At 45.1% G+C, this 23,329-nt stretch overlaps 1 protein-coding gene and 1 pseudogene across 2 annotated transcripts in view; both read left to right on the top strand.

Moving 5' to 3' along the window:
* Positions 1-13,737, top strand: part of CILK1 (ciliogenesis associated kinase 1) — a 56,162-nt gene extending 42,425 nt beyond the window's left edge. The window contains exons 9-14 of one of the 2 annotated variants that reach the window (XM_034991686.1): positions 2,291-2,611; positions 4,277-4,467; positions 4,585-4,733; positions 6,681-6,809; positions 9,464-9,586; positions 10,739-13,737. In XM_034991686.1, the coding sequence (XP_034847577.1) occupies positions 2,291-2,611; positions 4,277-4,467; positions 4,585-4,733; positions 6,681-6,809; positions 9,464-9,586; positions 10,739-10,893 (1,068 nt within the window). In that variant the 3' untranslated portion in view covers positions 10,894-13,737. Of the gene's footprint in view, positions 1-2,290; positions 2,612-4,276; positions 4,468-4,584; positions 4,734-6,680; positions 6,810-7,961; positions 8,683-9,463; positions 9,587-10,738 lie in introns of those variants that run through there. The other variant, XM_034991687.1, reaches the window with a different exon arrangement.
* On the top strand, positions 13,205-17,006 carry LOC118000930 (annotated as a pseudogene).
* The last annotated feature ends 6,323 nt before the right edge of the window (positions 17,007-23,329 follow it).

Raw genomic sequence — 23,329 nt, 5'->3', positions numbered from 1 at the left:
AGGAAATGAAAATAAGCAGATATATCTACCCATCTTTGGAGAGTGTTTTCAAAGATATTCTCTAAGTTAAGATTACGGAGCAGTTTGCTTGTAAGGCAATACTGGTTGCCAAAAGGGAATTTGAAAATATCTTGTGAAATCCAGCTCCCTTGTTTCACAGCTGACACAGAGAGCGACAGACGAGATAGAGCTAGGATGATAAGTATCGTTAATACTTTATAGCACTTAATAGTTTGTAGATGCTTTAGTATGTTTTTACGTGATTTGAACCTATGAAGATTCTGTGAAATCAGTGGTACTATTTTCACTCTGTAAGTGAGAAAACTGAATCTCGGAAAGCTGAAGCGATTTCTCCTAATCATTCATCCAGCAACTAGTACAGACAGTGCAACCAGGCTGCAGTTCGATGACACAGATGGTGGGTCTCCTGCTTCATACCTCCTGTTTTCTCAACCTGCCTTCCCCTAGGTCACTTTGACCTGGATGATAAAATGCACCCAGAGACGTGGTAGAGCTATGGCCTCAGCCACTCCCATGCCTCTTGCAAGCCTCCCTCTGCATTAGCATGTCTGGCTCCTTCTCTGTGGCCCCGGTTGGCGGTTACATGGCTCAGAATGACAAAGGTGACCAGTTCTAATCAGAGACATGATTTGGCTAAACAAAAGTGACGGGGATGTTTGAAGATAGGGCTGATGTGATGTTAGAATTTGCGAGAACCAGAGAGACAATAGTTGGGGGTTAAGGAATTATGGAAAAGCAGCTCCAAAGGCTCAGAGAAGAAAGAGCCATAATTTGGTACCATGAGACTCTGGGTGGCCGGGGTTGGAAAACTCTCAGAAGTGCACTCCGGGGGATGAAATTCACAAATATCCTGAAGGCAGGAGAGAAGCTTTCTGACGAACCCAGTTTTTTAAAGGTTGTACCCAAGAGATGAAAAGAAAAAAATCTGTAGCAAGGAACCAAGAGAACAATGTGTACTTTTAAGAATAGCATCAGAAAAGCTAAAAACAGCCCCAGATCAGTTTGCAAAAATGCCTGGAACTACAGAGACTTTTCAAGTTAGATGCCAGGGTCCAGAACCGCTACCAGACTCTCCATGGTATCGCCCTCTGTGTCTACACTTACATATAATTATTACAGATGTTTATAACCCAGAGTTATTAAGAAAGGTTATGTTCTGTTTGGTGATTTCCATTCAAAAAGACTAGGGAATACAGGGAATATTTCAGAAAGAATTGTGAACCCAGCCCTTTAAGATTTATCCCCTGACTATCCGGAAAACTGGATTGTTCAGAACAACCAACAAGGTTTGTTAGTTGTTGTTGATAGCCAGGGTTTAACTTTATCACGTATTACATTCTTGGCATTCCTGGGGTAAAATACTGGCTCATTTTACACTTAATTCTTCAGAGTCTTCCAAGATTATTGTGTTTGGCTCTCATTTTTTTTTTTTTCTCAGTTTTATATTATTTTTTTTTCTTTTTACGGGCTGAGGAAATTGGCTCAGAAAGGTGAAATATATTACATTTAAGACATATAGCAGGGGCACCTGGGTGGCTCAGTCAGTTAAGTGTCCAACTCTTGATTTCAGCTCAGGTCGTGATCTCAGGGTTGTGAGCTCAAGCCCCACATTGGCTCACGCTCAGCAGGGAGTCTGCTTGAGATTCCCTCTCTCTCCCTCTCCCTCTGCCCACCCCCTTCTCTCTCCCTCTCTAAAAAAAAAAAAAGATATATAGCAAGTAAATTACAAAGCCAGCATCTGACTGGGTATTGTGTAAGACTGATGAATCACAGACCTGTACCTCTGAAACCAATAATACATTATATGTTAATTAATTAAATTTAAACAAACAAACAAACAAACTATATACCAAAAATTAGGATTTGCCAGCACAGACCAGTATTTCTATGGCTCCATGATACAATGCATATGGAAATTATTTAAATATCCTTTAAATCTTTTAATGAGGTCTACTTATATTAAATGGAAGTTTCAAAGAAAAAAAAAAAAGAAAAAAGCCAGCATCTGTTGAGCCAGATACTTTTCAGAAGTAGCAAAGGTAATAGTACTATTACTGGCTGCTTTATCCAAATAATTTTAAATGTATACATTTTACATTTTAGATAAGGAAGCTCATACAGAGTATCACACATTCAATGCTGTTTTCTAGTTGGTTTAGGCTAAGAAGCTACAGTAAACTGGTCCCGTGAAGTGTAGCTCAGTGAGCCTGATGCTATTAACCTTCCTGGATAGACTTTTCTCCTAAAGCAGCCCTATGTATTATTCCAGGCTCTTCGATATCCTTACTTCCAGATTGGGCATCCACTGGGCAGCACCACACAGAGCCTTCAAGATTCAGGAAAAGCACAGAAGGATGTCCTGGAAAAGGCTGGCCCACCTCCTCACATCAAGCCGGTCCCCCCCACCCAGCCCCCAACCAAGCCACACCCGCGGATTTCTTCGAGACAACATCAAGCCAGCCAGCCCCCTCAGCATCTCATGTACCCCTTCAAAGCAGAGGCTTCCAGGACAGATCACCCGAACCATCTCCCGGAGGACAAGCCAAGCCCGTTGCTCTTCCCATCCCTCCATACCAAGAATCCTCCGTCGGTAAGCAGTGAAGATTTGCTAGCGAGACTTGTCTGGCCTGTTCCTCTTCTGACCCCACTGATTGTGTGCAAGATTTTCTTTTTTCAGCATATAAAGTCTAATTACAGTGACCGTTAATTACAGTAAATGTATCTTTGCAATATCGTGGAATAGTGAAAAGCGCTTTGGCCTTGGAGTTGAAGGTCTAAATTCAGGTTCTGGCTGTGTCTGTTCATATCAGTGCTGGTGGCAGGCACCTGCAGTATGGTGGCTGAGAGCTGCCTGGAGCGCTCACGGGGCCAGGCTCTCCAGTCTCAGCTCTGCCACTTCCTGGCTTCATGCCCCTGGGCAAGTTCCCCGGCCTCCCAGCTCCTCCTTCCTCGTCTCTAAGATCGGGGTAATAATTGCATCTACCTGATAACAGTTCTTTTGGGGGATTAATGAGTTAATACTTGAAAGAATTTAAAATAGTAGCTGACACTTCATCAGAACTTGATAAATGTTAGTCATTGTTATTATTAATCCCTGTGGATTAATGAGTTTCCTCATCTGTAAAAGGAAGATCCTAATGCCTGTCTTGCCCCCCAGACCAGGCTGTGCATGACAATAAAAGGTCCCGCTAATTGTGAAGATGTTTTGAAAAATCACAAAGTGCCATAATAAAATTTATAGTTGTTATTCCTATGAATGCTGTTAATGCTAGGCTGTTAATTGAGCCCAGATCTTTCTCCTTCTCTTGGACTGGTGCTCAAGAAAAAAGAATGAGTGTTAGATTCAATAATAACCTGAAAAGGGCATCTAGTTACCAGTAGCTTTGTAATGCTGTCTGAGAGTCTGATTTTTCTGACAGCTTTATGCAAAGGCAGTATTTTTTCTGTCAACTCGTATTCATTCACTGAGTCCCAGCTCCCAACCAACACTGAGATACCGCATGAGGTTACCAGAGTGGTATCTTTAGACTGTTCGCTGTACCCCAGCCCACAACTTTGGAAGCAATGTGTATTTGGAAATTTCCTATTGTAGCTAGTTCTGTAATTAAATAGTATCCAGATCTACTAAGAAGGCAAAGAAAGCATATCTGCAGTGTTTTCGGTGAATGGCAAGATGACTGATATCTGAGCTGTATTCTCCTGCATCTCTGTTTATGACAGAATAAAGCATGTCAATGCTTTCAGGGATGAGGCCCAGATGACAACCTAGCTATCCTCCCCATGTGTGAGAAGCACCTTAAATTTCTTTTTAGGGGCACCTGGGTGATGCAGTCAGTGGTTAAGTGCCGGACTCTTGATTTTGGCTCAGGTCATGATCTTGTGGTCGTGAGATTGAGCACTGCATATTTGCGCTCAGCGTGGAGCCTTCTAATGCTCTCTGTCCCTCTCCCTCTGTCCCTTCCCTCTCTCTCTCTCACTCTCTCTCTCAAAAATAAATCTATTTTTTAAAAAATTTCTTTTTAAAAATCCTTATCTTGTACACCTGAGTGTCCCTATAGGCTGCCAATGGGTGTGATGTGTGCAGGAGAGGTGAGAGACAGAGGCCCAGGAACGTACTTCCCATGGTTGCATGTTGAGAATGATATGTCCCCGGATCCTCCTTTTCATCACTGAGGAAATTTGGAATGGGGATTACTCATGGGTGAGCTCCATTAATACCAAGTATGACTTTATCCCCCACTCCTTGGATGCACAGAAAATGCTAGCTGGCCTGGAACACAAAAATGGGGAGATCAAGCCCAAGAGTCGGAGAAGGTGGGGGCTTGTGTCCCGGTCGACAAAGGATTCCGATGACTGGGCTGACTTGGATGACTTGGATTTCAGTCCGTCCCTCACCAAGATTGACCTGAAAAACAAGAATAGACAGAGTGAGGAGACTCTTTGCAGGCAAGTGTGCACCTGGGCTCTGTACACAGATCGAGTCTGGGGTTTGTGAAATGATCTGTACCTCTCTCATGATGCTTTCCGTCTCATGCGGATCTAAGCCATGTTCCCTTGCTTCAGATTTGAGAGTGTTCTGGACCTGAAGCCCTCTGAGCCCATCAGTACAGGCAGCAGCGCCCCCACCCAGACCTCCTATCAGAGGCGAGACACACCAACCCTGAGGTCTGCGGCCAAGCAACACTACCTGAAGCACTCGCGATACTTGCCTGGTAATAGAAATGCTTGCCTTTACTTTCATCCTCAGAAACCATTTCCCCGGAATCACGTATTCACAGAGATTCTGTTTTGAAAGGCAAGTGCCCAGGGCCTTCTAGATCTTCAGAACTGGCAGGAACATTACAAAAATATTTGCTGAAGCCCAGGCCTCACATTTTATATATATATATAGTTGCATAAGAAGAAATGTTGTAGTGGAAACTGGGTCTGGCCGCCCAGGAGGGAGGAACTGATGGTGAGAGCCAGGGGGCACTCCTGAGGCCCCTGCACCAGACCAGGGTTAGGAACAATGACCAGTCCTATGTACTCTCAGGAGACCGGGGTAGGTGCTCAGTCACACCACCTGGCAGTATTACAGGGGGTAAGTGTACATGCTCTAGTTTGATGGGTGCACAAGCCTCTCTCCAGATTCTCCCGATTCCAAGCTTACAGCACCAGCCAACCATTCATTCACAGATTCATTCAATCAGTACATACGTACTGAGCATCGAATGTGTCCGAGGCACTGGGGAAATCATGGTGAGCACAGTGGCCAAGTGGGACCACCGTCTATGCGGTGACTTTGTACCACAGCCCTGTAGACAATACTCTCGCCCCCGTGCAGCTTATATTCTAGTGGTGGGAGCCAGACCCTAAACAAATAGACAACCAGTAGTTCCGGCGGTGATTGGAGGCAGGGAGGAAGCACCGCTGTAGACAGAATGCTCAGGAAGGGCCTGTCTGAGCACGTGACTCCTGGCTGGGCCCCCACAGAATGGGGAGGGACAAATGGGCAGAACAAAGCAGGCAGGGGAAGCAGCAAGTGGGGAGCCTGGGAGGCAGGAAAGGGCTTGGCTTGTGAGGGGAAGGGCAGAGGGGCCGGCGTGGCCCGAGCGTGGTAAGAGGAGATATACGTAGCACGAGGCATCTTTGGGAGTCTTGTAAGACATTTGAGATTTATTTCACAAGCAGCAGGAAGCTGTTGAAGGGTTTTAATTGGAGAGCATGCTGGGTTCATGCCCATCTTCGTGCTGAGTGGATGAAGGCAGGCTATAGCTCTCGTGCAGGTGAGGGGAGTGGTGTGGCTCAGGCTGGGGCTGCAAGACCCACGGGACATGAGGTGGGAAGAAGGCCCCACTGGTGGATTGGCTCCTCGCCCTTGGTTGGCCTCCCAGGATGACCTGGAAGAAGAGAGAGCAGGTAACAGGGAACAACAGTGGTCCAGGTGTCAGGGGCAGAAACCCCCAACTCCAGGGGCCACAGGCCAAAGGGAGCCAGCTGGGAGGGAATTAGTTATTTCTTTTTGGCTCTAGGAGAGGAAGGAGGATAAAAGATGAATTCAGTCTTTTCAGTTCTGAAAAATAGCTGCAGTGCTTGACATAAATGGGCAAGTGGGCGGTCTAGTGGGTGGTTTGGCTTGAGGTTGAGATGATTGATTAAGGTCAAGGCAGCCTTGGGCGTGAGGGAGTCCGTGAGGGTCACCAGCACTTGATGGTGCTCATGGTCCAGGTCAGGTATGAAGAGGGGTCTGGGGGACAGAATGCAGAAAGAGGAGAGCAGGGGGCTGCAGAGGTGGCCGGGCGGAAGGGGGGCAGAGAGGAACTTGGGAAGGTGACAGACAGGCAGTGGCCTATGCAGGGGTACCTGTGGGAAAGACCAGAAGCACTGACGCCCAGGATAGCACCAGAGGGGCCAAGAGAGAAGACGTGAGACAGATCTGTTGGGAGAAGTTTAGGAGACCTCTCTCAGGCTGCCCATCCTCTGGGCGTACTAAACCCCAGGTCGCCATCTTTCCTCCTTTCCTCTGCGTTCTATCGGACAACCTCATGGTCAGTTTTTGCTCTGACGATTGAACCATAGGAAGTTTAGACAAAGTGAATTCTGGGATGAGTTTGCCACTGAAATCTGGTGCAAGACGAAATAATGTATTTTGCATTTGAAAATCATTTCTTCCCTATTAGGAATAAATATGAGAAACGGCATACTTCCAAATCCAGGCAAGGATTTTATTCCATCTAATCCGTGGTCTAGTTCTGGTTTGTCTGGAAAATCTTCAGGAACAGTATCAGTAATCAGCAAAATAAATTCCGGTGAGTAGTGATTATTAACTCCTAAATGACAAGAGGCAAATTCTCTGGATGTGGCAGGATGGGTCCGGAGAGACAAGCTAACGGAAATGAGAGGGTTTTCTGGGGTGGAAACCCAGGGCCCCTTTTTCAAGGCCATGTTCCTGTCTCTTTCTTGGCAGCAGGCTCTGGGGACCCAGCCAGCTGCCGCAGGGTCTGCCCTCAGCGTAGCTGGGGAGCCAGGCACCTCTGGCTTCCGAGGCCCTGTGCTGCTGGCCATCCAACTTAGCTCCATCTGCCTTGCTCCATCTCATCCCCTCCCTCTGATGACCCAGCCTTAGTCCAGAGCATCGAAAAACCTCTTCTGGTTGGAAGGTGGACAGCTCAGAGGGCCATCCCCACTTTTTTTTTTTTCTCATACCCACCTTTTTTTAAAATGAGAAATGAGTTTCATAAGCCTTCCAGACGGGCTAACCCCATTCCCAGCAGGCCCCTTTCCCGCCTCATTTTCCCTCACACAGGCAGCCCCTGCCATGCATTGCTTCTCTTTCCACACTGCCAGGGAAAAACATCTGGGCGTCCCTTCTCCCGGCTTTATCCATTACACGTTCATTTATTTTGAGAAATACAAAAAAGAAGGAAATGAGGTATCAACAGCCATGTACCCACCACCACCAGGTCAAGGAGTCAAACTTTGCAAATACTCATGAAGCCCACTATCTAGGCCTTCCTACCCTTTCCCTCTTCCCCCTCTCCCTCCGACCCCCACCTGATTTGAGTGTTTATTATTTCTATGCATTTTTAAAAGATTCATGAACCACACAGTATGTTCTTACATGTTCAAAAATTAGTACAAACATAATTCTGGATCTCCACTCCTTTTAGTAATTATATTATGATACAGCAATTACACATACATGTAAGACATATCATAGTATATATTATAAAACATATATAACATATATCACTGTATCATCCCATAATTTATTACTTTTACTGGACCATAATGTATTTATCCTTCTCTTCTTGATGAGCGTGTAAGTTGGGAACCATCTTTGCTGTGAGGAGGAGTGTGGAAATGAACCTCGGTGTACCCTCTTGCCACGCACCTGCGTGAAGGTTTCTCTGGGGATAATGTAAACAGGTTAAAGGGTGTGCTCATCTTTGACTTTACAGATGTTGCCAAATTGCTCTCCGGCAGGGTCTGGGAGTGGTGCTGCATCCTTGATGGCACTTGGTACTGTTGAGATTGCAAACTGTGTGCTGGTCTGATGGGTGTGAGACGTCATCTTGTTGTGACTTCAGCTTGCATGTCCTGTGTACTAATGAAGTGGAGCATCTTCTCGTGTGTTCACGGACTATACGTTTTTCCCCGTTTGTGACTTAACCTGTTCAAATTCTCTTCCCATTTTTTTTTTCGTATCTCTTCACCAAAAATGCAGAATGTGCCCTAGCACAACACAGCCCCTTACCCAGGCATTGCCACTCTGCCACACATTCTCTCTTTTCCCCCCAATATAACTTCCGTTTGTATAACGGCCTGTAATAACATTGTTCCTCATTCTTTGTGTACCTGAAGTCTTAATGAGGCTTATCGATCTCTGTTCATCCATCCAATATGTATTGATTACTGCTACATATAAGGCATCCCATTAACCTCCTGGAATAGTAAGATGAGTCGCATACAGTTCCAGCCCTTAAAACACTCTCATTATGAAAATGTCATAAAAAATGAATATATTTAATATAAATCATTACTTTTTCTGATTACGGGCCAGAGTATTTAGCGTAGAATTATTTGTCATAACTAAATAATTTTTTTAAAGATTTGATTTATATTTGACAGAGAGAGACACAGCAAGAGAGGGAACACAAGCAGGGGGAGTGGGAGAGGGAGAAGCAGGCTTCCCACGGAGCAGGGAGCCCGATGCGGGACTCGATCCCAGGACCCTGGGATCATGACCTAAGCCGAAGGCAGACGCTTAACCGACTGAGCCACCCAAGTGCCCCCATAGCTAAATAATTAAGATCACCTGTGTACTGCTCAGTAAGAGAACAGTTCGCTGAATTATGGTTTAGCCAGATTCTAGAATTTGTATATACTGACATGGAAGGATAACTATTCTCTGTTACAGCGTGGAAAAAGCAAATTTTGGAACAGGCTAAACCCGTTATTCCAAAAAAGAAAGAAAAATGCATATGTCCCTTTTCTTTTCTTTTAAAGATTTTCTATTTATTTATTTGACAGAGAGAGACACAGCGAGAGAGGGAACACAAGCAGGGGGAGTGGGAGAGGGAGAAGCAGGCTTCCCATGGAGCAGGGAGCCCAATGCGGGGCTCGATCCCAGAACCCTGGGATCATGACCTGAGCTGAAGGCAGGCGCTTAACGACTGAGCCACCCAGGCGCCCCGCACATGTCCTTTGTCTTGAACGAACCAAGCATCCAGGCTCCGTTCAGGCGCAGGGTATAGGAGTGGCCCTGTCTTTGCTGCCCCCCTTCCCCGTCTTTCCGACAGTGTGGTGTGGAGGAATGCTCTGCTCGCAGTTCACTGTTTTTATCGTATTTCCCCCTAAAAGTAAATGCCCAATTCTTTATTGTTCCGCACCCGTGTAACCCTGTTGGTGTTATGTGCACGTGGGGTCTTTGTAGTAATGAGCTTTTGCTTTTGTGAATCAGTTGGTTCCAGTTCAACAAGTTCTAGTGGACTGACTGGAAACTATATCCCATCCTTTCTGAAAAAAGAAGTTGGTTCTGCTGTGCAGAGGGTACACTTGGCACCTATTCCAGACCCTTCTCCTGGTGAGTTCTGTTTTGGGCTATTCATGAAGCGGCTCATCAAACGGTCCTCGAATAATGGCTTTGTGCCAGGCATGTTGTAGGCCGAGGACCCACCAACGAAGGAGACCGACAAGACTCCCTGTCCCACGAACTTACACCCCACACACAATAAGTAAACCGAAGCAGATGCTCACCAGTGCTGAGGAGAAAAATGAAGTAGGCGGGATATAAGGAAGGTGGAAGTTGGAGTATGCGTTTTTAAAGAGGGAGGCCAAACCATAAGAGAATCTTAATCTCAGGAAACAAACTGAGGGTTGCTGGAGTGGTGCGGGGTGAGAGGGATGGGGTGGCTGGGTGATGGACATTGGGGAGGGTATGTACTATGGTGAGCGATGTGAATTGTGTAAGACTGATCAATCACAGACCGGTACCCCTGAAACAAATAATACATTATATGTTAAAAAATAATAATAATAATTAAAAATAAATAAAATAAAGAGCGTGGCCAAAGAAGACCGCACCGCAAAGGAACTGTTGAGTGAAGGTGTGAAGGAGGTGAGCGGGTAGCCCTGCGGTGTGGGTGAGACTGCCCCCAGCACTGGGTTCCTAGTGCATGGGCCTGGAAGCAGGAGAGAGGGGTAACCGAAGGTGGGGTGGTATGAGGCCCTGCAGGCCACCGTAAGCTTGCTGTCACTGACTGCGTGGGACATGGGAGCCAGCGGAGGGTCTGGAGAAGAGGCGAGAGGCCATCTGACTTGCATCTTGCAGCCTCACTCACATGCAGGTTGTCATTAGGCTGGGGGCCGGGAACAAGGTTGGAAGCAGGGAAACCAACTGGCTGCCAGAATTATCCAGGCAGGGAGTGATGGGCCAGGCTGCTGAGAGCTGAGCTGGGCCGGGTTCTGAGTGTATCTGGAAGGGAGAGCCAGTGGCATTTGCTGACCCATGACACGTGGGCTGTGAAAAAAGAGGGGTCAGGAATGACACCACTATTCTTGGCCGGACAACACTAGAATAGAGTTATCCTTCAGCGAGAGAGGGAAGACTGTGAGTCGCCCACCAGTGCTTCTCTTGAACTCCCATTTTCTGATATTTTTGTCGCCAAGCTGCATTTATTTCCTTTGTTTGCGGGAGTCCCATATCAGTCCGACCCACCTTCCTCTTTAATTGCAGGCTATTCTTCCCTGAAGGCTGTGAGACCTCATCCCGGACGACCTTTCTTCCACACCCAGCCTAGAAGCACTCCCGGGCTGATGCCCCGACCTCCAGCTGCCCAGCCAGTGCATGGCCGGACCGACTGGGTTTCTAAGTACGCGTCTCGGCGATGACCAGCATGAAGCTTCTGGGCTCAGGGGAAAGCAAGACACGGTCCCTCGGCCAACTGGTGTTCTGCCGGCAAGAAACCGGCAGATGGTGTGAAAGCAAACACTTTATAGTTACTCTTCTGAACTAAGACATTTCAATATTCTTTTTAAGATTTTTTTTAAATATTGATTTGAATGCAATACCCTTTTTTTGTACAAAATTATTTTATTCTAAAACTGGGTCCCATTATTTTCTTAAACAGCGCATTTTGTATATATGGATTATGTTTTAGCATTTTATACAGTCAACTTTGTAATGAACTTTTTAAGAATTAATTGATTTTCCTTTGGGGTTCCAGATAATATTTTATACAGATTTTTAAAAATGTAATAATACTGATGCAGTATTGCAGCAGGGGTGCAATTGAAGGCCACCCGATAGAGGGTTATTTACTCAACGCGGGCAGATATTTGTGAAGCGGTTAAATTTTAAATGTGGCACGCTGGTACTTCAGGCTTTCTTGGACCAACCTCAGAGCTAGATAAATGATCTTCTGCTTTTCTCGATATCAGGTTATTGGTTTGATTTTGTGACACCACTGTGCTGTTCTAAAAATACTATTATGCAATGAATTTCCCAGCTGGAAGAACTCTAAATAGTTTTTGAAATTTTTACAACAACCCTTTTTGGTGGTTGGAGATATGCAAGGTGGTTGGAGATATGAACCAGGTTTTATTACGCTGGACCATCACATTCTATTTTCTCCCGCTTTTTTTATGTTTCCTCCATTTTTGAAATCCAGTTGTATAAGTACCCCCAAAAGGGAAGCCTTTGAAGCCAACAGGTCTTTAACATAAAGGTCAACACAGTCCGTTAAACTTGTATCCCTATCAAGATGCACGACCAAAAAGCTAAGTTTCAAAGCAGCAGAAGATTTTGTTATTATAATAACTGATCAACTTTTGCATACAGCTCAGTTCTCCAGGCCTGGCTAGGAACAGACGACAAAGAACCTTCTGTCCTAGCCACATTCTCAGGGCACTTTGGGGAGCAGGAAAGATTTATGGGAGAGGTTCCACTGACCTGGGAAGTCCCGGCTACCACGAGGGTCATGTCGGTAGCGTGCCACATTTGAACTCTTAACCCTTGTGTAGTTTCTTCACACAGTGGGAACTCTATTTGTTGGACAGAGGCTGTTCCATTGAGAGGAATGTTTACAGCAATTTTGAAAATGACAAAGCTAGTTTGGAGACAGAAAAAGACAAAAGGTCCGCTCTTCGTCCATCTCTGTAGGGTACGTCTGCCTCCAGCAGTGGTTACCTGAAAGGCAGGAGGGAAGGTCTCCGCCAGGGAACACGATACGAACTCAACAGTGTGTTGACTCACATTCTCCCTGGCCCCAAGCTACTCTCATTTGGTTCCAGGTTCCAGGATCTAGCAGGTTGAGCCATATGAAATTGTCTGTCATTTCTGTAGGGTAAAATGATAGATTAAAGTGAATATTGGCACTTTGGTATGATTCAACCCAATATGTGGGTAAATTATTGCTTTGATGTATTGGTAGTAAGTTGCAGCCTGAACAAATTGCCATGGCTCCCAAGGGGCCCTAATCTAAATCAGGGAGTAATTTCTGCTTTGGAGAATCTGGCACAACAATGTACTTGACCAAGCACTATGATCCCTAGGGGCATGAGAAAAGCACATAATGGATGTGGATTTGATAGGTAATATTTTCTGTTAACAAACTGGCAGCAAAGCTTCAGAAAACAAATATGTATATGTAAGCACAACTTGAAGCTGAGTTCACTTCTGTATTATATTCTCAACTCATTATCTAAAGCAACAGAAAATGTGTTTTCAGAGATGAGTCCTTTACTGCAATTAATATTTATTTTCCCTTTCTGTATTATATATAAAAAGTAAGTTAATCTGTAACCTTACCCAGCTTGCTGGAAAGCTGGTTTTAAATTGTAAATACCTCTTAGAGAAGCGAATGGATTGTGAATACTATATTCTTGGCACTCTAGCTTATATTAAGGTCATGACATTTTTTAAATTGAAAAAACCTAGTCACCTGGTTATTACACATTATAAAATTGTTTTTGTAATACTTTTGTGGGCCCAAATTCAGAAAATATTTCCGTTTTCGTCCTCTTACTTTTTCCTTTATTTATGGGTAAACAACTTCTCTTAGAAAGCCAAACATGCTTATCCATGTGAAAGTCGAGAAGCTGATGTGCAGTTGAGAAAACCAGAAGACTGAAAAAACAATGTAAATTCTAAAGAACCAGCAAAATCCTAGAAAGTTCTCTTTTTTTTTTTTTGCCCCCCGTAATGGGTAAAGGACGAATGTGTATACATGCTGTTTACTATAGAAGGGAATCGTGACCATTTTTTGTTAAGTGAAAATCAAATGCTACCTGGAGTGTATATCTTTTAGTTAGTAGAGAATTATACGATGTACCATAAGACACCAAGAGGAATGAAAGCGTTTCACTGTACCTTATCCATGACTATACCTCATTTCCGGTCAGAGAGCTTTTTGGGACGTCGGGAAATGGCACAGGGATGGCTCTCACTGCACACCCAAAGGTCCAGTGATAGTGCTGTGCCGGGGGTACATGTGTGAACTGCAAGGCAAGCTGCGTGGGCAGAAGAGCTACTCTTGGTGTGATTGTTCATCTTACAATAAAATTCCATTAATTACTAAGCACTCACCCAGCTCGTGCATGATAGGGTTTAAGTAGGAAGAAAATGGATTTTCAAACAGTTTTTTTTGGACACCTCTCTTAGATAGCCTAAAGGACTGTATACATATAACTAATTGACATTGTGTCATCTTCTGACGTTATCAAAAATCGAATACAATCAAGGTAACGCCTAAGTACAAATACCAGTACTGCTGGGGCTCATGGGCACCACCTTTTCTCGTGAAGTGGTGTTTCCCTGCCATCGAGCCATCGTCTTGTGCCATTTAGGAGAAAAGGAACACAGGCTGTATGTTCCAGCTCAGTGTATGACCAAAAGCAATACGTTTATAAGAAAATGTTTGACATGCTAATTATTTTATATCATTTAAAGCATACTATAGCAACTCGTTTGTTCAATATATGTGCTTAATTTTTAGAATTATTTTTACAAGTTCCAACCAAAGTACTGTATTTTATATAACTTATTGTGAGGACCCTCTCATGGAAACTATTAAGAAGACAAACTGGAGGCAAGCATCACATCAATCTGTATTATCAGTTTCTTAGAGACACTGTGCTAATGTGAATTTGAAATGACCCAAACAGTCTTCTGATCTCAGATGTCTTAGTACTGATAGCAGTTTAGTCACCGGATTTGAATCCAAGGAAATAGCTGAGAATATATTTATTTAAAAAGCAAATATTCATAATGATGAGAATAGAGGAGGACAGAAAACCACTGACACAAGCCCCTTCTGAAATAAAACACTGTGTTTTGAATAGTTTGTCCGAAGGTGTTTAAAAACATTAACTTTATGTAAGGAAAATTCTGCTCCAAATAAAGTTAACAGTTAAAGAAAGAAAAATGATTTGAGTGTTCCCTTTTTATTTTCAGTGTTCTTCCATCAAAAGATAACAGTGGGGTTCCTGGCTGGCTCAGTTGGTAGAGCATGCAACTCCTGATCTCAGGGTTGTGAGTTCAAGCCCTGTGCTGGATGTAGAGATTACTTAAAATCTTTAAACAACAAGATAACATTCGTATTTCCTAATGTGGGAATTTGGTATTTTATAACTTCTTAATGCTTAGTTCATACAGTGTTACTGCCATGAAATTAGAAGCATGAGCTTAGAGCAGCAATGTAAAGAGTTATCCTACAATCTGGAGACTTATTTTTATTTTATTTTATTTTATTTTTTGAGGCTTTTTTTAAATTTAGCATTTAGCAAGTTAGGTGACTAGGAATATTTAAAAAAAGAAAAAAGTAGGTGGAGGGGCGCCTGGGTGGCTCAGTTGGTTAAGTGACTGCCTTCGGCTCAGGTCATGATCCTGGAGTCCCTGGATCGAGTCCCACATCGAGTCCCACATCAGGCTCCCTGCTCGGCAGGGAGTCTGCTTCTCCCTCTGACCCTCCCCCCTCTCATGTGCTCTCTCTCATTCTCTCTCTCTCAAATAAATAAATAAAATCTTTAAAAAAAAGAAAAAAGTAGGTGGAGACGATTTCTTGTTGCCGATTTCATCTTGCTTCATAATTAATACCTACCTTGTATGTTTTCAGCTCTTCACAGCATACTCATATGCACAATATAAACCTTCAAACGAAACTCATCACGTCATGAATTACATACAGGATTCCACAGGAAAGTCACTTCCCAAACATTCTTTGGATCCTCGAAAGAATTTTTTAGGAACACAATTTACCCAAGGGGTACTGCTGAATCCCTAAGTGTGCCCTCCCATCAGAACACAGCTGCCCTGACTATGAACTCGACAGCATTTGTCTAACTTCCTGGAATCATCTGCCCACCCTGCCCCTTCAGAGGCCCTACAGATCTGAGCTCCCGCCATCCTTCCTGCTAATAAAATCTGCTGTTGGGGCGCCTGGGTGGCTCAGTCGTTAAGCGTCTGCCTTCGGCTCAGGTCATGGTCCCAGGGTCCTGGAATCGAGCCCCGCATCAGGCTCCCTGCTCTGCGGGAGGCCCGCTTCTCCCTCTCCCACTCCCCCTGCTTGTGTTCCCTCTCTCGCTGTGTCTCTCTGTCAAATAAAAAATTAAAATAAAATAAAATCTGCTGTTGGGGTCTCCCACGTAGAAGCAGATTCCTGGCTCTTCTCCTGGGTGGGCAGCAGGTTCCGAGGTGGCCTGGGCACCAGCATGAGTGTGGTTGGAGGCTACAGCGGGGCTATGGAGGGCACCACAGCTGTCCCCAAACGAGAGCCTGATGAGCCCTCTTAAGCTGGAGGTGAACCCCAACACCCAGGCCGTGGGCACTCAGGAGAAGATCATCAAAACCCTCCCCAACAGGTTTGCCTCCTTTATGGACAAGGTGCAGAAACTGGGGCAGCAGAACAAGACTCTGGAGACCAAGTGGAGCGTCCTGCAGCAGCAGGAGATGGTTCAGAGTGACATGGACAACACGCGGAGTGCTTCATCGGCAACCTTGGGCCGCTGCTGGACACAGTAGCCCGGGGAGAAGCTGAAGCTGGAGGTGGAGCGTGGTGACATGCAGGGGCTGGCGGAGGACTACAGGAATAAGCAGGAGGAAGAGATCAGAGAGCGTGCAGAGATGGAGAATGCATCTGCTCTCAGCAGGAAGGCTCTGGATGAAGTTTACATGAATAAGGCAGAGCTGGAGTCCCGCCTGGAGGGTTCGGCCTGAGAGATGGGCTTCCTCAGGCCGCTGATCTCCGACACCTCTGCGGTCCCCTCGGTGGACGACAGGAGCTCCCTGGACAGGACGGCATCACCGCCAAGGTCAAGGCCCAGCCTGCACCAGGGGATCGCCAGCGGCAGCTGCAGCTACAGCCAGGCCGAGACTGAGAACGCGTACCTGATCCAGTACAAGGGGCTGCAGACACTGGCTGGGAATCACACTGATGCCCCCCAAAGCGCGAAGACGGAGATTTCCGAGATGAACCGCAGTATCAGCCGACTCCAGACTGAGATCGAGGGCCTCCAAGGCCAGAGGGCTTCCCTGGAGGCCACCAGAGCTGATGCGGAGCGGCGCGGGGGAGGGGACCATTAAAGACGCCAACGCCCCGCAGCGAGCTGAGCAGGAGCTGGTGCAGCAGCTGCCCGAGAACAGAGGGCTCAGGGACGTCAGGCTGGCGCTGGTCAGCGAGATCGCCACCCGCGCACGCTGCTGGAGGACGGCGAGAGCCGGCAGGAGTGTGGGATGCAGAAGGTGAATGTTCATACCAAGCCCACCAGCAGCTACTCAGGTGGGCCGAGCTTGCCTCCAGGGGCTTCAGGGGCCTTGGCCTCCGCTACCGACTGAGCTCCTTCTAGTACAGCTTTGGCTCTGGTGGGCGCTCCAGCTCCTTCGGCAGTGCCAATTCCTCCAAGGCCATGCTTGGTGAAGAAGGTCAAGACCCGTCATGAGAGGCTGGTGTCCGAGTCATCGGATGTCCTGTCCAAGCAAGCAGCCTCTGTGGTCCCTCCCAGTCTCCCCCATCCTGTGCCTGCCATAGAGCCTTTGGGGGAATGAGCTGTGCAGGGGAGCACTGGGAACAGGAGACCCACCTAAGACTCAGCCCCAGTTCTCAGCTTACCCTTGGGGGGAGTCTACCGCCCTGGGTACCCCCTCTTGCCCATGCTTCCAACTAAAAGCCCATTAAAGTGTCTTTTCTAAAAAAAAAAAAGCCTCAGGGCACTGGCTAGCTCAAGTCAGCAGAGAGTTTGACTCTTGACTTCTGGGTTGTAAGTTGGAGCCCCAGGTTGGGTGTAGAGATTACTTAAAGATAAAATCAAAATAAAATAAAAAATAAAATAAAATAAAATGCTTCAGTTGGTTCAAGTTAGTATGACGTGGGAAACAAAGGCAGAAGAAAAATTATTAAATTTCCTTACTACCTAGAGCCCACTGACAAGTCCTTGAAATAGGCAGAGTGACATTCCTCTAGGGACTCAACTGCCTCAATGTTAATACTTTGTTAAGGGCAAAAGGCAATCCTAGCCTGAACACACCCCCCCCCCCCACACACACACCAGGATGCTGTAAATCTACTTTAATGTATAAAAATTCCTTTGGAAACTTCCTTTATCTCTAAACCCCCCAAGATACATGTTGGCAATCATCCCCCAAGCATATGGTCCACCGATACACATCTGAAGGGTCTCATGACTGGAGGTTTTATTAGACGGTAATAAATGACCTTTTCCCAACAATAGCTAGCCCCCTCAAGGTCCTAGAAACCTTGCTTCCAAAATTCCTTAGAGACTTACGCTATCCCTAACCCCCTCCCAACTTGAAAGTATATAATGGGCCACTCCTCATGACCCCAGTGTAGCTCTTCCAGCCCACGGGTCCTGTCCTCGTGCTTTAATAAAATCACCTTTCCGCACCAAAGACATCCATCTCAAGAATTCTTTCTTGGCCATCGGCTTCAAACCCTAACGTCTTTCCTACATCAAGTACAGCATGCAACTCTTGATCTCAGGGTTGTAAATTGGAGCCCCACGGTGGGTGTAGAGATTACTTAAAATCTAAACAAACAAACAAATAAATAAACCAAGCCTCAGTTGGTTCAGCCAAAAACAAATCGACAAAAATAAAACCCTGATGTTGGGGAGTGACATCACCAAGATGGCAGCATAGGTTGTTCCTGACATCATGACCTCCCACCAGAACAACCAGCAACTATTCAAAAACAAGACACCACTGAGAATCCTAGAAAATGCAGTTGAGGCTGAAGCGCCCCCTGCCCCAAGGAGACCAAGAGCTTCTGCTTTAGAAGGGTAAGAAGTGATTACATGTTGACTGCATTGCCCCTCCCCCAAGACAGCCTAGTGCCACACAGACAGGTCTCCCCTGAGCCTCTCCTTCCTCCAGTGGGAAAAGAGAATCCTAGGGGGACAACTGGCCTCCCCCCACCATCGTGGGCCATTTTGGAGGAGCCCCTCCCTGATCTCACATCAGGGGAATCTGCAGCTACTGGGAATCTGTGATGGAAAAGGGGGGAGAAACTTGCAACAACCAGCACACAGATCTCAGAAGACCGAATTCATACTTGCAGTGCCCAAGTAGTAATCCCAACCAGCAGTTTTGCTCATCTGCAGAACCAAGGCGGGAGTGCACTCTGACCAGGGAACTTGGTGGGGTGCAAATCCACCTGAGTCAGATCCTCAAAGACAGAGTTTTATTGGCCCTAGAACTCAGTTTGTCCATGCCCGGGCAAGCAGCTGAATCACAACCCTATCTGCTGTGGAGTGTCTCCCAGCCCCATCTGACCAGAAGGGCTGGTGACAACTCCTGGAAGCTGTGTGGCCCAGCAGCACTCAAGCTAAGAGGTGGCTGAGCAGAGCTGACCACCCGCAGAGCAAAGCCGGTATGGGGTGCAGAATGTTCCCATGCTGTGCATAGGCAGGGGAATTGATTCACAGCCAAGGCTGAAGGTAGCTTCTGGCTTCTCCCAACCTGAGAGCCTGTTTGGGAAATTGAGAGTAGCCTGGAGCAGCCCACCCCCTTCCCACCAGGCAAGGGAGCTGAGACAGGGCCCTACTTGCTGTAGAGTGTCTTCTGGCCCCATCTGATCAGAAGGGCTGGCTAAAACACCTGGAAGCCATGTAACCCAGCAGGACTCAAGCCTAGAAGCAGGCAGAGTCTACAGTTTGCAGAGCAAAGCCAGTGGCCCTGTTTGGACAGGGAACTGGGGTGTGGGTGAGCTTGAATTAAGAAAATAAATGAAGAGCTGTACCAGCTTTAGAGCTGCTTCTCCTGCTGCATCCAGGCAGGGAATCTGATTCATAGCCCTGCTCATCGCTGGATACAGACTTCAGCTTATCTAGCCAGGGAACCTAACCAGAGCACACGGGAAGCTGTGTAGCCCGTTCAGTGACATTGGAGCAGAGCACAGCCATGGCTTTCCCATCTGCAGAGCAAAAACAATGGCTTCACCTGAGCACAAAATTCAGTGCACACTCTGGCCTGATTTGGGTCCCCAAACAATGAGCTATATAAGACTTGGGTTCTGTCCTGCTACTCTGCTAAGGCAAGGAAGTTAATTCATAGCCCCATCCATTACTGAAGATAGTCCCCAGTCCTGACCATCTAGCAAGCCTCACCAGGTACTGTGGGGCCCTCCAACAGCCTCACTTGTATAGAGAACCATGCCAGCAATCCCGTCCAGCTGTTCTCACCCAGTGACACACTCTCCCATCCCCATCCTCAGAGCTTGAACAGTTGCCTCACCCAAAAATAGACCATAATAGTAGGCCTCTTCTATTCAAAGACATTACCAGCAGACCCACCCAAAAACCCCAACTGAGCTGACTGATGAAGAACTGTCTTTCCCAAAGTAAATCTGTAAAGTCTGAAAGAGGAGCCCCATTACTCAAATACACAGATTCCAATGTAAAGAATCAAGGATCACAAAAAATCAAGTAAATATGACACCACCAAAGGAAACTAATAAAGCTTTAAGAACTTACCCTAAAGAAATGGAAATCAATGAACTGTCAGATGAAGAATTCAGAACAATCCTCTTAAGAAAAATCTTAGTGAACTGCAAGAAAACAGACAACTAAATGAAATTAGGAAAACAACGAAAAAAATGACAAGTTTAACAAGGAAATAGCAACCATCAAAAACAAACAAACAAACAAAACAGAAACCCACCCAAAACCCCATCAAACCCTAGAAATTCTAGGGTTGAAAAATACAATAAGTGAACTGAAGAATTCAATAGAGAGTTTCAAAAGGAGACTCAACCATGCCGAAGAATCAGCAACCTGAATGAGACACTGGAAATTACCCCATCAGAGGAGAAAAAGAAAAAAGAATGAAAAAGAGTGAAAAAAGCCTATGGGAATTATGGAACACAATGAATTATGGGACACAATATGAAACAATATTCATATCATAAGAATTCCAGAAAGAGAAGAGAAAGAGAAATGGACAGAAAGTATATTAAAGCAACAATGGCTGGAAACTTCCCAGACCTGGGGAGGGAAATGGGCATCCAGATCCATGAATGGGGCCCAAAAGACTCCAAATAGGTTGAACCCAAATAGGGCTGTGACATGCTATTATATTATAATTAAATTATATTATGCTTTATTATAATTAAATTGTCAAAAGTCAAAGAAAGGACTTACCTGGGCACTGAAAACAAATCAAGTAGGTAGAATCTATCTACTATCTACTACCATACTATCCACTATGATTAAGACTATCCCAGATTGAGAGTGACCGCAAGGGTCTCCAAGAATAGAACAATGTGATCAAACTTAGCTCCCCAAAATTGACAAACTACTTGCTGTTAGAATACAGTCTCGGGTGCCTGGGTGGCTCAGTCGTTAAGCGTCTGCCTTGGGCTCAGGTCATGATCTCAGGGTCCTGGAATCGAGCCCCGCATCGGGCTCCCTGCTCCGCGGGAAGCCTGCTTCTCCCTCTCCCATTCCCCCTGCTTGTGTTCCCTCTCTAGCTGTCTCTCTCTTTGTCAGATAAATAAAATCTAAAAAAAAAAAAAAAGAATACGGTCTCTGATACCAGTCATTTATAGCCAAGGCTGAAAGTAAGCCAATTGCTTCCCTCTTTCCTTACAAGGAATAAAATGACCTAAATGTACCTGTTATAAAATGGCACAGAAATTTATTTCTCCACAAGCCTATGTAATCATAGAGTCTTATGATACTGCTTTAGTTTCTCATTCAGGTAAACAAGACTGCTAGGGATAATATTACCCCTATTGTATTAATTAGGTTGGACTTATGAAGTTGACATTTTTATAGGTTGGAGAAATACAGTAAAATATCAGCAATTTGATATGGTTCAACTCATTAGAAATAAGGAAATGGAGATAAATATTTGGTTCATAAACAAAATTGAATAATACTTGTCCTATCTAGTTTGCTTAAAGTGGATTCTTGCAGAAAGATGGGTTAGAAAAAATAAAGAATAATCACTTTCAGCAGGTTTGGAAAATATGACTGCCTACCCACATTAAACTGAGTATTGTCTGTGTTAAGTCAGAATTAGAAAGGTGAAATTGAACATATACTGTTAGTCTTATTTGTAAGTGACTTCTCCGATTCTTGTGGTGCCCCGCTGTTCTTGACTTGCTTCTCTTACTTTACATACTTTTCTGGATAAGCTCATCCTTTTGCTGCCAGTTGGATCCATCTCAGTCATGTTTTCTGAGTCCTCACTGGCATTTATTTAACTGTCTAGTGGACATTTCCAGATGAATGGCTTGTAAGAATGAAAGAAATAAACTCATTATTTTCCCCAAACCTTGTCCTCCTCCACCCAACCAATGTTCATTCATGTAATCATTTTTCCAACACATATTCTCTGAATACCTACTCTGGGCTAAGCATTATTCTAGGAGCAGGGTATACAAAAATCATATTTTTAAAAACTATGAAAATTCCTAACTTCGTGGTATTTGCATTCTATTAAATCTACCAACAGATAACAAAATATGTAAATAAAATACCTGATATGTTTGATGACAATAAATGTTATGAAAAATACAGAAGGAGGGTGGAAAAGGAAATGTATGTGTTTGGGGGGAGACTTTTTCTCTTCCTTTCCTCTGCTCCCTGTGATATGATTAGTAAATCTGTTACCTTCCACCTCCTTAATATCTTACCTTTTCATAGCCATCATCTTCAAATTCATGGTGCTACTTTAATACACACGGGTATTTAATAGGTCTCTCTCTCCCCTTCCCACCGCCCCAATTCATTCTCCACACTCCTGCTACAGGAATCTACTGAAATTAAAATCTCTTGTTCTTTGCTGCCATTGTTCAGCGCTGCAGGTTTCTCAAGGCAGGTACTCTCAAGAGCCCCTCATGGAGGAAACAGTAATCAACATCTATAGTTTGAGAAATAGCAGAAGCTGCCTCTAATAACAAGAAATAGTTTCTCAGTCCTTTTGAAGGCATATGTTTTAAACTTTGAGATCCATGTGAATTCTGCCTTCTACTCTGTAATATAGCCTTGATGGCTTTACTTTATTTTTTAAAGTTTTAACTTATTTACCAACCAAATTACTTTTTTAGCCCCACTGATACCTCCACCCCAATGCCCCCCTTCCTCCCCTCCAGGAAGGTGCTCTGTTTAGCCTGTGACTTAGAGTGGTTGTCTTTAAAGTGTATGAAATGAAGGGAAAGCTCAAGATGATCATGGGGTCAAGAAAGAAACGGGAAAAAAAAATATGTGTATGATCTATATACAGAATGAGACAATTTAAGTTCTGTTTAATAATAAATATATGGGTTCTGTTTAATAGTATGTTATAGAAGTACTTTGTCCTCTTGTAGGTACTTTACCTGCTTTAAGAGGCTTCAAAATTAGTTATAGCTGTACGAATTAGTTATAGCTGTTGTGAATTTGCAAAGTGTTGTGGTGGTGTTTGTGCTTTTTAAAAAATATTTACGATTTTATTGGGAAAAGAAAGGCAGACTGCCACGTGCAGCGCCTCATTTGGATGTGTCTGGAGTCTTGGAAGCTTGACTACCCTACGTTCTCCTACAAATGGACCTTGAGAGAGCTTGTTTGGAGGTTCTAGCAGGGGAGCGCAGCTACTCGTATACCCTTGACCGAAGAACGGTCCTCCTCTATCGGGGAAGGTCGTCCTCTTCGACCGAGCGCGCAGCTTCGGGAGGGACGCACATGGAGCGGTGAGGGAGGAAGGGGACACCCGCCTAGCCAGCCAGATCAGCCGAATCAACCCTGGCGATCAATGGGGTGACAGATGTCGCAGCCAGATCGCCCTCACATCCGAGAAACAGTGCTGCGCACAAGATATATAAACCCTAAAAAG

Source organism: Mirounga leonina, unplaced genomic scaffold (assembly GCF_011800145.1).
Source record: "Mirounga leonina isolate KUSES-001 unplaced genomic scaffold, KU_Mleo_1.0 Mir_53, whole genome shotgun sequence".
In the NCBI taxonomy this organism is placed as follows: Eukaryota; Metazoa; Chordata; class Mammalia; order Carnivora; family Phocidae; genus Mirounga; species Mirounga leonina.
Note: the sequence above shows the minus strand (reverse complement) of the source record. Positions and strands in the feature narration are given on the sequence as shown.